Source organism: Pholcus phalangioides, unplaced genomic scaffold (genome assembly GCF_987345545.1).
Source record: "Pholcus phalangioides strain wild (caught in Gottingen) unplaced genomic scaffold, Ppha-v1.0 ptg000172l_1, whole genome shotgun sequence".
In the NCBI taxonomy this organism is placed as follows: domain Eukaryota; kingdom Metazoa; phylum Arthropoda; class Arachnida; order Araneae; family Pholcidae; genus Pholcus; species Pholcus phalangioides.
In genome coordinates, this window is record NW_028301637.1 from 6,581,949 (window position 1) to 6,603,187 (window position 21,239).

Sequence of the window (21,239 nt, forward strand, 5' to 3'; positions counted from 1 at the left end):
TACCCCTTCCTGAACCCATGCTGATTACCCGACAACACATTATTCTCATCTATCCACTTCACCAACTGCCTTTTGATAATAATTTCTAAAATTTCCGAGAGGGAGCTCGTCAAACTCATTGGACGATAATTTGACACCACTTCTCTACTACCCTTCTTAAATATCGGAACAACATTAGCAAGTTTCCATTCCCTTGGGACGATACCCTCAGCAACACTACTCCTGTATATCTGTGTGACTGGGCCCAACAATTCATTAGCACATTCCCTGAGGACCCTGGGGTAGATATCATCTGGTCCTGGTGCCTTGCTTGCACATACATTTCTTAGAAGATTTAGGACCTCCACGTCTTCCACTTGAATATCGTTGAGCGTTTTATTACCCCATACAACACCCGTATATCGAATATCATTATCTCCATTAAAAACCGACGCGAAAAAGTCATTGAAAGCACTACACATGCCTACATTGCTCTCTACTTTTGAGCCTCCTATCGAGAGGGGGCCAACTGTCCCCTTACATCCATTATTGACGTATCGAAAAAATGATTTTGGGTCAGAGCCAATGTTATCTGCCAACCTAGATTCAACTTGCTTTTTACTATCCCTTATCGCTTTCTTCAACAGTCTTCTTTTATCAGTAAACAATGATCAGTTACCTCATCCACTTTTACAATCTCTGTGAATGCTCTTTTCTTTTCAAGATAAAGGTTACACACGCTATCTGTGAACAATGAAGGGTGCAATGTACAAACACGCTTTTTTGAAACAAAGGGTATGACGTCGTGCAAAACAGAGGACAGCTTCGTATTAAATTCTTCCCATTGACTTACCACCACTACTGATTCCAACTGGTCTTTGAAAACTTCCGCTAACCTTCCTCTCAAAACTTCAAAGTTCGTTACTCCGAAAACAAGGAACCAGTCTTTTGTTATCAACTTTACCAGAAGAAAAGTTAAGTGTAAACCGATGATACGATCACTGAAAAAAACTTGTCCCCTACCGAAACATGTTCAACAAGATTCTCAGAACTAGTAAGAACCAAACCCAAAATAGTAGTACCCTTAGTGGCTTCTGATACATGCTGATGCAAAAGATTATTGAGAACCAACTTAAGTAAGTTCCTTTCATATTGATCTCCATATGAAAGATTCTCCCAATCTATACCCGGATAATTGAAATCCCCAAGTATTACAACTTTCTTACGCTTACACATGTAGGAAATTTCATCGTGAAGTTTGGCGGATTGTAACCCTATTCGGTGGATTGTAACAAACCCCAACAATAAGTTTATGACGTCTTTTGTTTTCAAGCTCAACCCATACAGTTTCAATATCATTACTCTGCACACTACACTATCTAGCCTTCAAACATGATTTTACGTATACAGGACTCCCACTCAAAAAATGAGAAAAAGTAGGAAAACGCAGGACTAAAAAGTAGGATGGGGGAGGGTAACCCCCTTGGACATAATCACAGCATAATGGAAAAAAATCCCTAAAAAATATTTTTTTTTGAAAAAAAAAATTTAATTTTCAATAAACTTTTTTTTTCATAGCACTATTTCAGTTTCCTATAAGATTGACTCAAGCCAAAGCAAAATGATAAACGACGGTTACAAAACCAATTTTTGGCCAAAACAGTGTACTAGCAACCACAGATAATTCTTTGCTGTCTCTCCTCATATAATTATATTGCATTCTTTTTTGGAGTCTTCCAAAGTGCAGAGCTTGTCGACTCTCTTCGACAAGGCACAGCAAATTTTGAAGACGTATGTTTTTTAAGAATGACGCTCCTTCGAGACCACTTTCAAAAGCACAGTGTGCAAAATGTGCAGATTACAAGATCCGATATAAATAAGGCAAGGTGAACCAAATAGTTTTACTCCGTTGTCCATAATTTTTTAAAGGGATTTGTTCACATTTCACTGTTCAATGCCAGTGTTGACAAATGAAGCACTTCCATTTCTAGCTCTTTGGTGAGCATTGTAAATATTGTTTATGCCTCTTCATGCCTTAAAAATACAGAAGACCACTGAATGCTATTGGGTAGCATCAGAATCATCAAACCTAGAATAGGCCTATGTATCCAACTTCTTTGAAATGCAAACTGTTGTTTCACCTATAGTACGTTGCACCGTAATTTTGAATGATGAATGTTAGTTACTGTCCAAGACCATGAAGTAATAAATACAAAATTATTTTCCCATCCAGACAGAAGTTTTTAATGACTACTATACTTGTTGAACCCTCAAACTAAGCAAATGAAAAATTAATCAACCAAATGGTTCACATACACACACCCCCCCCCCCCATCCCCAAATAACCTTAAAAATGATAAAATTTCTGCTTTGGAAGAATCATTAATTGCATTCTTCAACATTTGTAATATTTGGCAATATATCAATGATTTCCTGCTCAATTAAAATCAATTACACAAATTTTGTCGATAGGATTTGGTTAAAAAGTAGGAAAAGTAGGACAAAAACTAGAAAGTAGGACAAAACCGAGAAAATAGGACAAAAGTAGGACATTTTACCAAAAAGTAGGAAAAGTAGGATGAGTGGGAGCTCTGCGTATATCAACACTTTACCTCCTTTCCTATCAGATCTATTTCTCAATATCTTATCCTGAGATGTGTAAGAAAGATTTATCCCCATCGTTTGCCCAAGATTCTGTAATGGCTATAAGATCCAAGTCCTCCACAACTATTATAGTTTCTAAAAAATCTTTTTTATTACCTAAGCTCCTGGCATTTATTAACACACATTTTAATTTGCTTGGTGATTTAGTGTCAATCGAGAAGTCATCCACGTCAGAGGTGGGTAATTTCCCGTCAGTACTGTTGAGATTATCATTAACTAACCGGAATTCTCGACTACGTGGTCTCGGAGTAAAGAACCTGACATAAGCCTATCGTAAACCTCCCAGACCCCCCTCCTATTTAGATGGATCCCATCCCAACGAAGCTACCTATCGGAAAATGCAGAAAGCTCCAAGAATGTGACCCCAAGTGAGGAACAAATGTCCTTCAGGCCTAAATTGACTTGATATATATATAGACCCTACTCCTATACACCCTGCTACCTCTTGGCAGCACTGGAATCACTGCCACATCTGAACCCCCCTCCCTAGTGGATAATAGTAAATTCCTGTACTCTGACAGAAACTCACTAATATTTGCTCCTACCTGATTCGTTCCCACTCACAGGATCACTCCCCTGGGGAGCTTTCAACAATAAAAAACGTCATGAACATTGCTAATCTCCCCTCCCCCCAGGAAGATTATGAAACATACCATATATGCTTGTGAATAAGTTAACTTTTTTTGTTCGATAATTTGTTTCCATATTAAAGGGGGAGGGGGTTTATTGGCTTATGCAACCCCCCCCCCCCCCCGATTAGCGAGGTGAACTAATTCCGGGCCTCACCCGACATAAATAAACAGAGCCATATTTTCATAATCATGCACCCAAGGGCAGAGACCCCCCATGAATTATACACAATTGATTGGTAATTGCTATCCAAGGTCATCTAAGGCTTCCTTCATGAACAGAGAATCGCCTGGGCAGTGCTCAAGGAAGTACTCCCTTCCCAACCCGGGCCATACAGGAATGTAGCGTAAACCAGATGCTGTCTATCCTGTCAGTACATACCAGTAGAGCGAGACAGGTAAAAAAACCAGAACCAAGTAACAGCATTTATCAATTAAAGAGGGATGCCAATCTCTTAATTTTCCTCAGTCTGCCATTGCATACAATACGGATCATACACTATAAGGCAACTTGAAGGGGTGAAGCAGTGCTCAAGTTAGCCGATGCATAAAGACAACCCTGTGTGAAAAGGCATAGCCAAAAAAAGTATCAATCCATGCAGCTAAATAAATATACCTCAGTATGTGGCAGTGAACGGTAGCTATATTGCAAATCTGGTATTTTTATCCATTTGTTTTTTATTTCTAAACAAAGCTAAGTCGTGACATGAAAACAGTTTCAGGCCAAAACTGTCACTGGATAGCAAAAGAAGAAATAACAGTTGACTCTGCTTCTACTGCCACTAAAAATGCCACCAGCAAGTGTGGCTTAAACATCCGAAAGTTAAAATTCCATTGAACCATGGCTCTATCTTTAAAACAAAATACAGCAGAATCTACTTATTTCGGGCTGATTACTAGGCATCCTCTCTTTTTATGACATCTCAAGCATCCTTCAACGTTTTAGAAAATTCACTCGTCCTCCTCAGGGGTGCAAGCACCCCTCATCCATTTTGGAGCAGCAAACTTTCAATTTTGGAGCAGAAATTTCAAAAATGGAGCAGAACTAAGAACTAACTATAGCTGAAATATAAGTAGTAATTTTTCTGTTAAATGTCAAAAGTTTTGCCAAAAATGGTTGAAACAAATAATTTTAAATAAATTTCTTCCCAAATCAAAGTCTATTTAAATTTTTTCTGAAGTATCTTATCTCTGACACTACTAAAACATGCATTACTGAAATGAAACTCCTTCCTTTGACTATTGTTAAGAGCATGCCCCCCCCCCCCACCAATGCAGGGGCGGACTGTGTGACTATACTGAGCGCTGCTCTAGAACGGGTGCCAAATGGAGTTGAAAGGGTGAAAAAAGCTTTGACGAAAAAAAAAAATGTGACCAGTAGCGCCAAAAATATGTTCTGCATGGGCAGAGATTTTTTTCCTTCAGCCACCCGTTTGCCAAATCCGGATTTTCTCGATGTGAAATTGTAATGATCGGCAACTGCCGACGATAACCATACGACCGCATAGTGGCTAGATGACAAAACTATTGATATTTTAGATGGAATTTTTATAGATCCCGTTTTTTCCCAACGATAACCGAAAAATTTTGGTGATTTAAATGATTAGTAAATCAATCCCCTTTTCTATTCTTCGCAAAGGCATGTGTGCAACCTTGTGGAAAATAAAGCAAATTTACGCCATAGATATGCTGTCTTTGAACGCAGGTTAGTAGCAGCGAAATTACTGTTATTTCACGGCGTATAACCCGCAAGAGAAAAAACAATTTCCAAAAGCGGAAAATTCAGCATATTCATTCAGGGACTTTGATTGCCCACGGGTTATACCAATAACAGTACAGGATTTTGTACTTCAAGGTAGTAGAACTACTTTCCAAGGTCACGAGATAATGCGATTCTGGTAGATGGTGGGAAGTGAAAAAAATTGAAATTTCCCACCTCTGTATCTTTTTCCTTGTGTTGGAATGAAAGCGTCTCCTGAACAAAATTTTCACATGCTTCTTAATCCTAAATTCCAGGTATTTGACACACTACAGTGCATTAGTGGTACCTCCACGAACCACAAACAAGAATTGGCACAAGGATTCAGCATCTTGGTGCACTATGTAGCAAGAGAACAGTTTCAGCACAATTTGGCGCATCTCTTGCACCCCTGTCTCCTTTTTGGGTTTCCTGAATTATTCTTTCTTTTCTGGGGAATTAGAATATATTTCACTCTGAAACATATATCTCTTCATTTACATGGGTGTTTGTGGAATTTTTTTCCCACACATTTTTACACGATTTGACCAATCTCCCATCTAAATGCTCAAAATACAATAAACCTAAATTGCCTCAAAGCAGGGTAGATGCTATTGTAACCATGGCCCAGCTTGCTTCAGGATAATATGAAAAGACAGTAAAAAAAAACAGCTCTGAAAGAAGAAAATCATACCACTAATTTTGGGAGTACCATTATTTGCTCATCACCAGCTAATGCCCTGTATTGAAGTGGGGAGGGAGAAGGGCATTACCTTTTCCATTCAGTAATAAAGAAAATAGGATCCAAGCAACACTCAATGCTGATTCCTATGGCAATTTATATAAGCAAAGCTATTGAAAGGAAGAAAAACTTGAGTGGAAATAAATAAAGCAAATGACAAGGTTTTTTCTTGGATAAAAAAAATCCCTCTCTTCTATCCTTATTTTATTCTTTTTTTTTTGCTCAAACTCATAATTACTCATAATTTCTAGCACGGCCAAAACTTTGAGATGTGTTTCAATTCCAAAATTATAATATAAAATGAAATAAATGAAATCATCCTACTGTCTTTTCTTTGCCTTGCCTAAAATTTTTAAGGATTCGTTTTTGTCACTATAGTGGCAGCATCTGTTGTAAAAATTGGGGAAAGTGACATTACCAAGGGTGAGCACACAGATGTCTTCATTTCTCAGTTTTCAAACCTGGTGACCCTACACTTACTAGAATTGCATTTATTGCTATCATCTAGGTAGTGTCATCACTTTTGCAAAGTATGGAACAGACCAAACATGGGAAAAAAATTTGTTCATAGTTATCAGGTTTTTGATATTTGTTACAAATTTTTTTTTTCGTTGAAAGGTTTTTTTGTGCATTTTGAAGCTAAGGTTGAACCAGACTCATTTTTCCCTATAAGTTATCATTGTAAACCTGCAAGGTTATGTAGGAGGTCAGAAAGTGTACCCCCCCCCCCCCCTGTTTATAAACATTTCCATATACTCTGTTCACAATGCCCTATTTGAGGAATAGTAGCTGCTATAGCCCTGTAAGTATAAAGTTGCTTTTGCAATGGCCTATATATATAGTGGAGATAAATTTAATGTGAAAAAAGGCTCCTTTCTTCAGTTCTTGGTCAGTTTCTTTCAGATTAATAGAGTTTTTGGCCAAAAGCCTGTCGCAGGGGATCTATGGAAGGAACCATACACGTAAAATATTATTGTAATTCGTAAAACACCTTAGGGAGTGCTATTTAAATTTCTCATTACGATGGAATAATAATAATGAATGTAGGATTTTAGCTTAAAGCAAAAAATCCTTTTTTAGAAAAATTGAAAAAAGAAAACTGTACTATTGAACTATGTGCAACCGGTTATGTGGAAAAGAAAGACTGAGTTGTCCCATTTCCATATACCCATTTCAATCAAACAGGACATATGACCATATCATTTGTTTCGGGATTTCTTTTGTTAGTTATCAATGGGGTATTGTAATCAGAAATGCAGAGTCCTGATATGACTACATTAAGCGCGGCATTCAATGTACCTTTCACGCAGTCAGGAGAGACAGCATTCAATGAAAATAGCCCAAAATACAAAAAATTAGAAACACCATGCAGCCATTTTGAGCAACTTTTTCAGTGAAAAATAAAAAACACCATCACTTCCTCTGCCATCATTGACCATGCGACAAAATTTTTAACTTTAGCAAGCGGTTCCAAGTTATATAAGAGAGAGAGACCATTTTTCTTTTTTTTCTTCCTTTCAATTTTTTTTTCACTGAAGGGCTATATCAGCCTCAAAACAGGTGTGTGGTGTTTTTGATTTCCTGTATTTTGAGCTATTTTTGTTGGATGCCACCTCTTCATGGACCTGAATGATACTACAGTGAAAACTTTCATGTTTTTATAAAAGTTATACAGTCGATGCTCGATATAATGACCCCCTTCGTCCCATTGAAAACTGACTGCATATTGTGAGGGTAGTTATATCGAAAGTAAGCCACATATGATAGTCATTCTATGAAAACATTTGGGACTTATTCTACAGGTTGTTGTAATGGGATGGTTACTATAACATGGGGTCGTTATACAGAGTGTCGAATGTATCAACTTATACAATATAAAATAGAACAACAAAACAAACAAGGAATTAAATAATATTTTGACTCACTGGATCTATTCCAAATGGATAAGAATAGCCAATAAACGTTGTTGCATTTGGAATTATGTTAATTATATTTTCTGCTGACACATTCGAAATGCTAAATTGAAAATAAATAAAAAGCAACAGTTAATATATTCTGCACTCACTGTTTTGTTAATGATATTACTCTCCCCCCCCCCATTTGCTAATAATATACAGTAGAACCTCCTTTATACCTCTTTCAGGTATACAAATTTCATGTTTATAGGGCATTTGGTTTTAGTCGCAATCGATTTCTATACATTTTAATGTTAAAATATTTCATTTACTTAATGCGAAACTTCACTTATTCTCCATTTCCACTTCGTCTCAAACTACAAATCTTTTTTAAAAATGTCATTTATATCCACAAAATGAGTAATCTTTATAGACAGTGAAAAAGTGTTGATGAAACAGTTCTTGAATATTGTCACTGCAAAAGCCATAAAATTTCAGGTGATTGTTGACACATACGAAAATAGCCATTGAACTGGCTAATGGCAATTTAGAGCGGAAAATTAAGTGATTTGTTTATCATTTATTTCTGAGAATGAGAATACACAGATGCACCACGCCCCAACGAAACAGTTTCAATTGTTTAACCAGTCAAGTGGTTACGACAGCATTTGCCGTCGCTGCCATACGTAATGTTGGTGCCTACGACAGCATTTGCCGACGCGCAGACTTTTTTTGGTCTTTTTCACCAGTCAAGTGGTTAAGATGGCATTTGTCGTCGCTGATATACGTAATGGTGTTGCCTACTACGGCATTTGCCGGCACACAGACTTTTCTGCCTTTTTCACATAGATATGACAAAATAATTTGTCATACATGTGCTGCCATCTCTGTACAGCCATCCTTCTATTTTATTATCTCATCACTAGATGGAGTTGACAATTATATTTTAAGGTCTGAGATTATTATTACTATTATCTTTGTCATGCTTTGCAAAGCTGCATCCCCATCGTTTTTGTTTCAATTTCCAACTCCCTTGCGAAGATGCATCTGCTTTATTACTCATATATCTTTTAGCAAAGGTTCAACTACTATGGCTCCACATAAATCCCTTAACTGAATTTTTTTTAGTCACAGGACATTATGACCGCCCCTCCCTACTTTTGGGGTGTCATATTATGCCTCGACACATTCAAGCTATAAAAAAACATGCTATAAAAAAATATTTTAATATTTCAAACTTCCAAGAAAAGGAAAAAAAAGGAAAAAAGCATGCATCTTCAAAAAAAAGTGGGCACTGTGGGTAACGCTCTGAGAAATTAATTGGACAGTTGACTGGTTAAAAGACAACCGTATGTTCTTTCAGAATTTTTTTCTCCCCGTGTTTTTAGAGTTATCCCCCAGAGGAAATGAGAATAAGTCCATTGTAAGAACTTGGAGAGTACAGGTCTGCCAATAAGAGACATAAGCAAGGCCACAACTAAAGAAGAGAGATCTGGTAACCCAGATACTGGACCAGGAAGGAACTAAGTTTAGTTTTGCTCATTCAAAATTACAAGAATGGGTACCAAGATGGATATTTGCTGAGTCAATTTTTTTTTCTAGTTGTAGCCCTGAATATACGGTGCACACACACAGTATCAATTCTTTTGATCATTTCCTACAGAATTTTCTTTTGTTGTGGTGCTTCACAGCTGGCTGTGTAGCAAAATTTTTATATAAACTTATGTTTAAACGTCACTTATAAGTAAAGGTAATGTTCAGCTAATTTTTTTTCTCCAAGAGATTTGAAATGCGATATTAAAAAATTTTTTTCTTCTTCTCAAGTATGATTGAAATGATTTTTTTGTACATAAAAGAGATGGAAATGCCGAAAAACATATTGAATTTCATAATATTTTGTATGACTATTGGGATATGTAATTTTTTTAAGATGTTTGTGAGTGAAAGTTGTATAAACAGGGTTCCCCTGAGTCATTAAAACATTTTTCATTCGCAATGCACAGTCAAGACACATTATTAGGCCCACTAACTAATACGCAAAACAATGATCTGTGTGGTCCAGACAGCAGCTACACTGTTTGAAAAGAACACAATGTGCTGGAAAGTTGTTGTAAATGAAAATTAGACTGTGGTGTATTCAGCAACCACTAGAGAGAGCATGGTGGCAGATCCAAAGATCAAACCATATGACTAAGCAAGTATCAAATAAACTTGAGTGGGGGGAATCTACTCTATAATATAAAATCACAAACTTGAAAAGGGTTGTTTTTCTAAGCAACTGTTTTCAAACTGTTTCTAAGCAATCAAAATTAGTGACGATTTTATGTTACAGAAATGGGTGACGGAAATCTGTTACGTTTTTGTGTTACGGAAGTCGGTTACGATTTTGGGTCAAATATTCATTTAACTCTAGCATATATCGGGACCATTTGACCCATCGGGACCATGTTATGTGCATGTACCGAGAGGCTTCTACATCCTACAGCAGAGCCCTTAGGTTGGAATTTAGATGTCGAGCCCCCCAAACCAGCTTTTCAGGGGCCCTTCTGTGGTTAATTTATAGTGTGAAAAATCAAAAAGTGATAAGAATCATTGTGACCCCTGTCAGCACTGCCCTTGTAGGGGGGGCGGGTCATGCCGAGAGGTATGTATATGTATAATATACATACAACATCAGTGCTCCCAACACACAGGGTTGGGGTACCCGGGGGGGGGGGGATTACACGTATAAGTTAAAAGTTTCCATTTCCAGGGGCCTTTGATGGATCTCATTGTTTTCTTGCTGCTTTAAAGTTGAAAAATTTGCGATAGCGGAAGCAAAATATATATCCAGTCTGGGGGCCCCATAAAATTTGTGAATTCGGTCACGGGTAGTTGCGTGGGTGGGTTTGGACTTTATTCGTTGGTGAAATGAATACAAATGAAAATTTTTCATGGCACTCGCACCGGGGAATGGCCGACAAGCTTCCAAGTCGGGGACCCCATGTTTACAGGTTTCATTTTGAGGGCCCTGGATGAATCTCATTCTTTTCTGTTGTAGAATTTGCAACAGCGGAAGCCCAAGAAAAAGCCAGTCTGGGGCCCCCATGAAATTTGCGAATTCGGTCACGGGTCGTTGCATGGGTGGGCCTGGATTTTATTCGTTGGCAAAACGAATACAAGTGAAAATTTTTCATGGCACTCGCAGCGGGCGATGACCGACAAGCTTCCAAGTCGAGGGCCCCATGTTTACAGGTTTCATTTTGGGGCCCTGGTTGAATCTGATTCTTTTTCGTTGTTTAACATTGTAGAATTTGTAACAGTGGATGGCCGAGAGATATCCAGTGTGGGGCCCCACTAAAATTCAGCAAATTGAATCTGGGGACCCCAGCGGGGAAGTTTTCTGGGGGGTACTTGATGAATCTCATTTGTTTTTTGTTGCTTTATTATTATTTTTATTAAAATTCGCTTTTGCAGTAAGCTGGTACTTTCACACGTCCCTTTCCATCGCACACTGATGAAGTGGGACGAAATAAACAAGATATGTTGTGAAGAGATGTTGGGGGGGGGGGGGGGTTGGCCGCCAAAGGCGGGGGGGGGGCAGAGTCCCCTAGTATATATACATATCAGTAATAACTCAGAAAAAAAATAGTGATCAGCAATAGATATTCATGACAGAAAACAACTAAGAAAAATAAAGGGAATGAAAGGAACTTACTCCTTGAACAACCAACTAGATCCAAATATATTTAGAGATTTGGAATAGGCATCATTGTAGATCAACCCAGTATACATTGAAAATATTCCCATCAGCAAGACAATGTAACGTCCACCAAAGATGGTAGTCCAAATCTGTTGTTAGAAATTTATTAAAACAAAAGACTGATTGAATTTTTTTTAATAACAGTTTCAATTGAAAAACAAAATATTTAAGAGATTTTCTTTGAATTATTTTGCAAGAAAACTGATACTTTAATATTTCCATAATTAAGTAAATATTGTTAAATAAACAATTATAGTGATTTTTTAACTTATGTACATCACACTATTTTAGTTCAAACTCAGAGGGTTGTTAGTAGACATCAAGAGGAACAAAAGTTGCAATGGAACATGGTGTCACAAACCCCGTTTAGAGGGTGGAAATCTCAAAAAACTCATGCAGGTTTTGACGTCACGCTGGAACAACAAAAAGTACAATAATAACTACAAAAAGATTCATTTGATTAATTATTACAAGAGTTGTTGGAGGTGGCGGCTACTGACATCATTGCACAGTCTACAAAAATGTAAAAACGATTCCCGGAAGCGCTCAAAGATACCAGGTATGCTTTTGATGTCTGCCACAGTGACGACAATCCATGCATGAGATCCTCTGGTGTGTCCACAGGCATCGCATAAAAGAGCAATTTAAGGCGACCTCATAGGAAAAAGTCCCACAGATTGAGATCCAGTGAATGTGGAGGAAAGCAACTGGTCCTACGCGTTCAATCCATCTCCTTGGTTGTGTAACATCAATTTGCGTTTTTCGCATTTTCACCCTCTCTCCGTGGTCTGCAACACCATTTGCTATTTTTGTTCCTCTTGATGCCTACTAACAACCCTCTGAGTTCGTCGGCCCATTAACATACCCCCTTGCATATATAAACGTACACAGGGTGAAAAGTCAGTTGCAATACAAATAACTCATGAACTAAGGTTATAGGAACATACTTTAAATTAGAAAACCATTCAAATAACATGCCCATTTTAGATGCATTATTTTTTCTACTAGGGTTCGATTATATATGTACTGAGATATCAAATTTAACCTTTTATGTGTTTCACCCATCCTCTGACTTCCCATTTAAAGCCTGGAACTGTTGGAGATGGTAGGGGCTGTAACCTTCCTTCACACAACACATACCATACTGTCACATGGTCAGCACCTTGCTCGCATGCTTTGTTCAGGCTGGTCATCCACTGCATCAAGGATTGTCTTGATCTGATTTACCATTTTCACACTCCTTAATCGACCAGTGTCATGTTTCTGGGAGAGGAGCAAGTCCATCTCCATGAGTTGCCTGTGCAAGCATTGAAATGTTCTCTGATCTGGTACCACTCTGTTGGGAAATCACTCCTGATGAAGTCTTACAGCTTCTTTGACATTGCTGTTTGCAGCCCTGTAAATAAGGTGCATATCAACCTTCTTCACATTCAAATATTGCTGCATATGCCGACATACGACGGGTTCTGCGAAAGGTGACCTTTTATCATCCACTTGTAACGAATTGTTATTTCAGACATTGTTTCTTTATCAGTGTCATGTTATAGCACAGGACAGCCTTGACTGTCATGTTTGGCATCGGAATGGATTTCACCACATGAGATTGTAAAACTGTTGCCATCAAATAAGTCTTGATCATTCTGAATGGTGGAAAATGCAAATGAGATGGTAGCGCTGTAACCTCTTAACAGCCAGATGGTGTAGGTTGGAAGGTCAGCTGACCAAGTCTCATCAAAAGCTTTGTTCGAAAATAACAAAGTGAAGGTCAGTAGATGATATTTCTTTGTCTTACGGACCGAACGTTAATTTATTATTTTTTAGTTTCATTTATTTTGTTAATTCCTACTGCAGAACGACTGAAATATCCAGAGCACAATGTGTCACTAGAAAATCGTTGCACACTGGGTCAAAAAGCAAGCGGTGCGCTTCTTTTCCAACTCCACATTGTATGGCGAAAGTTGTTTGTTTTGGTGAGTTTTATCACCTCTGCTTACAGTTCTGACCAGCAGTTTAGTTACATGCATATGCATTGTAAATGCATTTCCCTAGAATATTCAGAGTAACGATAGTTTTGTGTTCTAGTGCTGCCACCTGTCTTCAAAATGTTGAACTGAAAATAGCAGATGTCTAAATTTTCATGTTATGTAGCCTAAGTATGATTACGAGCCAGTCCCCCATTTGAAAAAGTCTCTCCGCAGAGATAGGCAGACCTACAATATGATACTGACATAACATGAAAAATTCAAGCATTTCAATCTTTACTTCAGAAATTGGAAGACAGATGGCAGCATAAACATGACAACTCATCAACATATAATGTTAGGGCAACACATACACTCAGAACACATATTTTGGCATGTGTCAATTCATTAGAAATTCCATAGACGAATGTATACGAAGCGCATGTAAGATTAAATATTAAAGCCTAAATATTTAAGGTAGCCTAAGTATGGTGTTGAAGAGTCATGGCCTGCTCCAAGTGGAGGGACTTCTTCAAATGGGAGGCCAGCTCGTATTCGCATATCTAAGTTTGAAAACTGCAGAAAACCAACTTCAGTTGACCAACACTGTGCAGCAATCGAGTTTCGTGCATGCACTTATTGTTCAATGTTCATGAATTTAAAAAAAACTCCACTGATAATCTTTCCTCTAGGTTATCTGATGATTTGGATTACTCAACATGTCTCTGTGAATGCTGGATAATCGAATGTTTATTGTAAACAAAAGTCAGCATATTTATATGATGAATATTAAGGATGGGTAGTAAGGGTTAATTGTGTAACTTCCAATCCAAATATTAAATTATCTGTAAAATCATAACTCCCATGCTGAAAGAGATATTTTATGATCAGTCAGTCAGTAAATGATGAGAGTGGCGATAAAAAATAAGAGAACAATTGAATGTTAAAAATTAAAACACAAGTTTTTTCTTGATATGTGTATGAAAACATCTATGGAAAAACTCACCTCATTATCACTCTTCTGATTCATGAACTTTTTCTCACTAATGACCATCCATAGAGCAAATGCAGCCATTAATAATCCATGTCCACAGTCCCCAAACATGACAGCGAATAAGAATGGAAAAGTGATGATTGTGTATGGTGCTGAAAGAAAGAATCAATTAATTTGGAAGAAAAAAATTATTTACAAAAATGTACGAGTATTTTTAAAAATAAGATAGGCTTATCTTGAATATGTATTCCACAAACTGTAAATAAATGAATCAGCTTATATAATAATAATAATAATAATAAATGGAATTCTTTGCCAGAAAATTCTGAATTTCTTGGCATGTTGCTCAACCTTGTCCTCTTCCAGTGTGCTACCAAATGCGTAGGAATATGATATACTTTTAGAGCTATATAAACAGCATAAGAGATATTTATTTTGTTACATTTTTCTAGATATGAATACGATTCTATTTATCATTCAGTTTAAGTCTAAGGAAAACAACAACACTAGAACTGAAAGTAGTTTCAAAAACAGTGAAAAACTTAAAATAACTAATTTTCTTCAGCAACGGCAACATCCAAGTCAAGAAAATCCAGAATTGGACAAATATGTTTTCAGCATATTCAATTGCTCCAAGTGCGAGACCTTAAAATTGTATTCCTATATTTTGTTTACTTCCAGTGAATAGATGGGGGAATTGAATAAAATATATTTTTATAGTATCAATTAATATTACATAGCTAGCTACCAATATTACATTTTTTTTGTTTAATCAGTTAAAAATTTTAATTGATTCCCAGCCATAGCTAACATTCCATTGGGTGCAATGTGCATGATGGGCACACATTAAAAAACATAATAAACATCAAATTAAGTTCATTTGTACAACCGCTAAGTGATGAACATCATTATTAAAGGTGCAAATAGAAGAAAAAACAGTTTCTGCAAAAAAAAAAACCACGAATTTGACATAAAACCAGTTGAACAAGGTGTGCCTGTCAGATTCAATGTACCAGATGGAAGGAGATTAGCGAGAACCTTAAGAAAATTGTTCCTGCCACCAGTCAGTCGGTAAATGAAAGAAACACACATTTTTGCATGTGTCTCACAGGTGTGTGGGTCATAATCCAGACAAGTCACAATGCCGACAGACGAAATCCCGAAAAGTCAAAATCCAGACACGGTCGAATTTAAAAATTCAATTTCGCCGTATAAGCCGCACTTCGCGATTTCTGTCGGGATTTGAATTTCTCGTGGCGAGGGGGCGACGATGAGAATGATAAATTGTGATGAAATAAATTTTCCAATTTTAATTTCGCCGTATAATCCGCACTTCGCGATTTCTGTCGGGATTTGAATTTCTCGCGGCGAGGGGCGACGATGAGAATGATAAATTGTGATGAAATAAATTTTCAAATTTTAATTTCGCCGTATAATCCGCACTTCGCGATTTCTGTTGGGATTTGAATTTCTCGCGGCGAGGGGCGACGATGAGAATGATAAATTGTGATGAAATAAATTTTCAAATTTTAATTTCGCCGTATAAGCCGCATTTCGCGATTTCTGTCGGGATTTGAATTTCTCGCGGCGAGGGGCGTTGGGGCGACGATGAGAATGATAAATTGTGATCAAATAAATGTTTAAATTTTAATTTCGCCGTAGAAGTCGCACTTCGCGATTTCTGTCGGGATTCATAAAATTCTGTCAGTAGTTTTATTTTGTACTGTTGAGACTCCCAAAAAAATTTCTTAAAATTCAACCTCTAAGTTGGTCTTAAGGAAGAATTTGCAGATTACCAAATCCACGCTATTGAAGATGTGTGTGATAGTTAGTTCCTTATTCATGGATATTCCCCACTTTTTATCATTTCCCCCCCCCCCACAATCATTTTGTACTGCACTATAGACAGAACCCTTTGAACCCGTGCACACGGCAGTGTTGATCTTGGGGGTCCAGCTCCCATGGCCCCACAGTGGGAGCTGGGGGATTTAGCACAGAGAGGAGAATAACGGTTTATATGTTACTGCCAAAGCCCGAAATTGCCTACTTCGCAAACTGACTAGACCCCTTCCAATGTCCGAAATACGGGCTTTGGCCAGCCTTTTGTGTGTATCTCTATATATCCCTATATCTATGCCTATGGTTCGAGGTTATCGCCGCATTGGAGTATTTTTTGTGACAATTATGGCCATTTATAATTAGCTATAGCTAATCACAATTCTTATGGTTAGCTGCGGCAACTCTAACAGTCAAAGGAATCTGAATATCGACATCTTAGTGATCCATATCTAGGGATCGGCATGTAGGGCCTAGTGAAAGCCCGTAATTCGGACATTGGCCGGGTCCACTGGGCTGACCAGCTCGCGAAGTGGCCAACTTCAGGCTTTGACAGTACATATGTTACTGTCAAAGCCTGAATAAATATATATATATGTATATGCGGTCATCGCTCCCTCGATATAATGACCCCCATATATATATATATATACGGGGTGGTAAAACTATCGACTGGCCGATAATTACACGCATGATTCCTTGTGAAAAACTAATGTCAAAAAGTGTTTTCCGTTTTAGGATAGTCAGAATATTAAATGTATATAACATTTTGAACTTTTGTGACGTATCATTTTTATAACGGCCAGTTACGCACCACACAACCAACGAAAGTTAAATTCTTCCCCAGCGGACTGTGGTGGGATTTTTGAAAATGAATTAATTTCATAATGGATTAATGTTATAACCTTGTTATTACATAATTACGCAATAAATTTGATCACTATATAGGCAAATTGATCACCAGATTTGTAAATTGTTTTGCCAAATGACTTTTTTTGACCCCCACATTGCATTATAAAGTATGCACAACAAAAATTATGCACAGTCGTTCCGAGCACCAGGGCTGGTACCCTTGTAGAAGCCATGATGGCTCCAAAATACTCGAGGTCGTACGCATTGCCCTAGCTAGTTTATTTATTGAAGGAAGCCCTGACCAGGACCATCTCAACAGCATGATACCCTCATCTCGGGGCAGGGCAGCAACTAGTATTTTAGCCACCCGGGACAAACATGATTTTTATGCCCCCCTGAACTTTGAAATTCGAAAATTTTGCGAAGGACCGTCACCTAAAACTGCTCCCTCCCCTCCCCTAAATTTTTCAGCCCAGGGCAGTTGGCTCCTCCCACTTTGCCAAATTTGGCCCTACCCCTGGCGAAGGGGTTTCGTGGGGTCTTTTTTGGCCCCCACTTGATTAGAAACACCCGATAACCAATTTGCATTCTGAATGCCGAAAATTTTGACCAGATCTCATTGTGTGTGTGTGTGTGTGTTTGTCTCTCTCTCACACACACGCACACGTGGCCCTTCTGTATATTTTTTTACATTATAAAATTGGTGAATTACTAATAAATGATGAAAATTCTCTCATTTTCATTATTTACATACCGTAAAAATCATTTCAAAATTGACTTAAACTGAAAAAAAGGAAATAACTTCAAACTAATAAAATGTTTTCAATTATTTTGGCCCTCTGATTTTACCGGGTTCCCGTTGGCCCATTGTACGCCAAATTAAGCCGTTGTTAATTGCCGGATTTGTTCGCCCGTGGGCTTCGTGGAGAGTTCTGGTTTTTCGCACAATGTTTGATAGGTTGAATACCCCTGGATTAAAACAGTTGAAATTTCTTTTCACGTATAAAACGGTAAAGGTTCGTAGGTAGGCACGGATAGCGTGCGGAACCTTTATCTTGAAAAGAAAAGAGCATTCAGAGAGTATAAAAGTGGACGAGGTGACCTATCATTGTTTACTGATAAAAGAAGACTGTTGAAGAAAGCGATAAGGGATAGTAAAAAGCAAGTTGAATCTAGGTTGGCAGATAACATTGGCTCTGACCCAAAATCATTTTTTCGATACGTCAATAATGGATGTAAGGGGACAGTTGGCCCCCTCTCGATAGGAGGCTCAAAAGTAGAGAGCAATGTAGGCATGTGTAGTGCTTTCAATGACTTTTTCGCGTCGGTTTTTAATGGAGATAATGATATTCGATATACGGGTGTTGCATGGGGTAATAAAACGCTCAACGATATTCAAGTGGAAGACGTGGAGGTCCTAAATCTTCTCAGAAATGTATGTGCAAGCAAAGCACCAGGACCAGATGATATCTATCCCAGGGTTCTCAGGGAAGGTGCTAATGAATTGTTGGGGCCAGTCGCACAGATATACAGGAGTAGTGTTGCTGAGGGTATCGTCCCGAGAGATTGGAAACTGGCTAACGTTGTTCCGATATTTAAGAAGGGTAGTAGAGAAGTGGTGTCTAATTATCGTCCAGTGAGTTTGACGAGCTCCCTCTCGAAAATTTTGGAAATTATCATCAAAAGGCAGTTTGTGAAGTGGATAGACGAGAATAATGTATTGTCGGATAATCAGCATGGGTTCAGGAAGGGGAAGTCATGTGTAACTAACCTCCTTTGCTTCTATGATTACGTGACTAAGGCTTTGGGTAAGAGCAAAAATGTCGACGTTGTTTACCTTGATTTCCAGAAGGCATTCGATCGGGTCCAACATGGCAAACTCTTGAAGCGTTTACACGAGATTGGAATAGGGGGCAACTTGCTGAATTGGATAGAATCGTGGTTAAGAGATAGGTCGCAACGAGTTATGGTGAACGGGGAATTCTCTGGTTGGAGAGACGTCACAAGTGGAGTTCCTCAGGGAAGTGTCCTTGGCCCCATACTTTTTTCACTTTTTATCGATAAACTCGATCAGGGTATCGATGGAATTACTAGCAAATTCGCGGATGATGTGAAGCTAATGGGGGTAATCGGGAATGAAAGCGATAGGGAGTTGCTCCAGACCAACTTAAACAAGATTGCAGCATGGGCAAATGAATGGAGCATGACGTTTAGCGTAGATAAGTGCATGGTCGCTCATTTTGGTTCGAACAACCCACGGTTCTCTTACGAGTTGAATGGTGTCACTATCCCGGATGCAACTAGAGTCACCGATTTGGGAATTCTCATTGACGAGCGACTTAAGTTTTCTGAACATTGTTCAGCGGTTGTCAAAAAATCGAATAGAATGCTTGGTCTCATTTTCAAAAAGGTCTCTTCGCGTTCTCCTAAAGTCATTCTTCCTCTTTTTCGAGGCTTAGTTCGTCCTGGACTGGAGTATGCTGTAAGGTTTTGGAGACCATACCTACAGAGGGACATAGACTTGGTTGAAGGGGTGCAGAGAAGAGCTACGCGTGTCCTTATTGGCACACAGGGCTTGAGTTATGAAGAAAGACTTCATTTTTTGAATATGTTTACATTGGATGAACGCAGGTGTCGAGGAGATATGATCGAAGTGTTCAAAATTTTCAATGGGATGGATAGGATGGACCATGAACTTTTAGTACACCGCCAATCGACTGCTTTTACAAGGGGACACCAGTATCGATTGGTGAGGGACAATGCAAGGTTATGGTGTCGCAGGGAATTTTTCTCCAATAGGGTTGTTAATAAATGGAATAGCTTACCCCCGGAGGTAGTAAATTGTAACACAATTGACACGTGTAAAAAGAAATACGATAAACATGTTGGGTTAAATCGAGAAGCTATCCATTCTTAGAATAAGACAACCATAAGTATTCTTTATGGGCATTGTATAATATTTTTTCATGTGTATATAGTGTTTGTAATTTGTGTTAATTGCATTTTTAATTGGGTTGCTGTATTTTTGAAACATATGACAACCATATTTTTATGGGCATCTTTTTATCAGCCACCTCGTTGGGCATTTTGCCTGTTGTGGCGTTGTATTTGTATTTGTATTTGTAAAATTAATTTTTACAGTGCAGTTCGAGGATTGAGTCTTCAATGAAATCGCAAGGGACCGAGATTTTTTTTCAGTTGAGCACAGGTTTCCACTTAATAAAGGTCTGATTGATATAACGTGTGAAATTATGTAACGATCTCTTGGGTAAAATTGAAATAACATATAAAAATAATTTAATTGAAAATAAATAATTTAAAAATTGATGATTAAATTAATTATATTTAAAATAATTGAATGTAAATGAATAATCAGTCTATAATTACTAAATAATGTATTTAAGTTCTGGCAGCACCTCTATAAAGTTCCGACCTACATTGTGTTCTAAAATAACGATATTTACGTTCTTTTTAACTTTCTCAAAAATTTTCGATCAGGGTGTCATTGTCTGTCGCGTCAGGTTCAGGTTGTACATTATCGTCAATGTTTATTTAACCCTCAGCATCAGAACTTTAACTAGGAATTTTGTAAGGAAAGAGCAACATGGTCTTGCTGCCCCTATCACTGTAAAATTCGAAGATTTTTTAACGGTCCTTTTGTTCCCACCTAAAATTTGTCACTCCCTAAATTTTGCCACCAGTGCAGTTGTCCCCCTTTCCTCTCTCTAGATAATTCCGGCCCTGCTAAGCCTTGCGACCACGGAATGCACACAGCTTGCATACAATTTTGTAAGTCTTGCATAACATTTGAAAATTCAACCCTTACACTGATTTTTGCTGTTGAAAAGCCTGCTTTTCCGAAAAAATTTTGTTACAATTTCAGAAAGCAACTGCTTTACTATGGTTATGGCTTATCAAAACCACTGCATCAAGTACAGAAAAGGTTTATGCTAATCTAAGGTGTTGATAATGTATAACTCTCATTTGCGAGCATAGATTGAGATGAAAAATTTTACCTACTCAAAACTGTTTACTATTACTTCATAAATTATCCTTCAATACCATTTTTATATCATTCTGATGGTTATCGTCCATTGATCGCCGTGTGTGAAATTTTCCGTTAAAGGATACAATTTTTCTTTCTGTTTCCACGTTAGACAGGTTCCTAAATGGAATGGGCTAAACACCCATTATTTTTTTTTTGCAT

General features: G+C 37.9%; 1 protein-coding gene across 2 annotated transcripts in view; it reads right to left on the reverse strand.

The window, feature by feature from the left end:
• The window catches only part of LOC149063633 (V-type proton ATPase 116 kDa subunit a 1-like), a 92,994-nt gene that overhangs the window by 31,425 nt on the left and 40,330 nt on the right, over nt 1-21,239 (reverse strand). For both annotated transcript variants that reach the window (XM_089255778.1, XM_089255779.1), the window contains 3 exons: nt 14,357-14,496; nt 11,345-11,478; nt 7,678-7,768 (listed from right to left, as the gene is read on the reverse strand). In XM_089255778.1, coding sequence (XP_089111904.1) covers nt 7,678-7,768; nt 11,345-11,478; nt 14,357-14,496 — 365 coding nt within the window. The remainder of the gene's footprint in view (nt 1-7,677; nt 7,769-11,344; nt 11,479-14,356; nt 14,497-21,239) is intronic.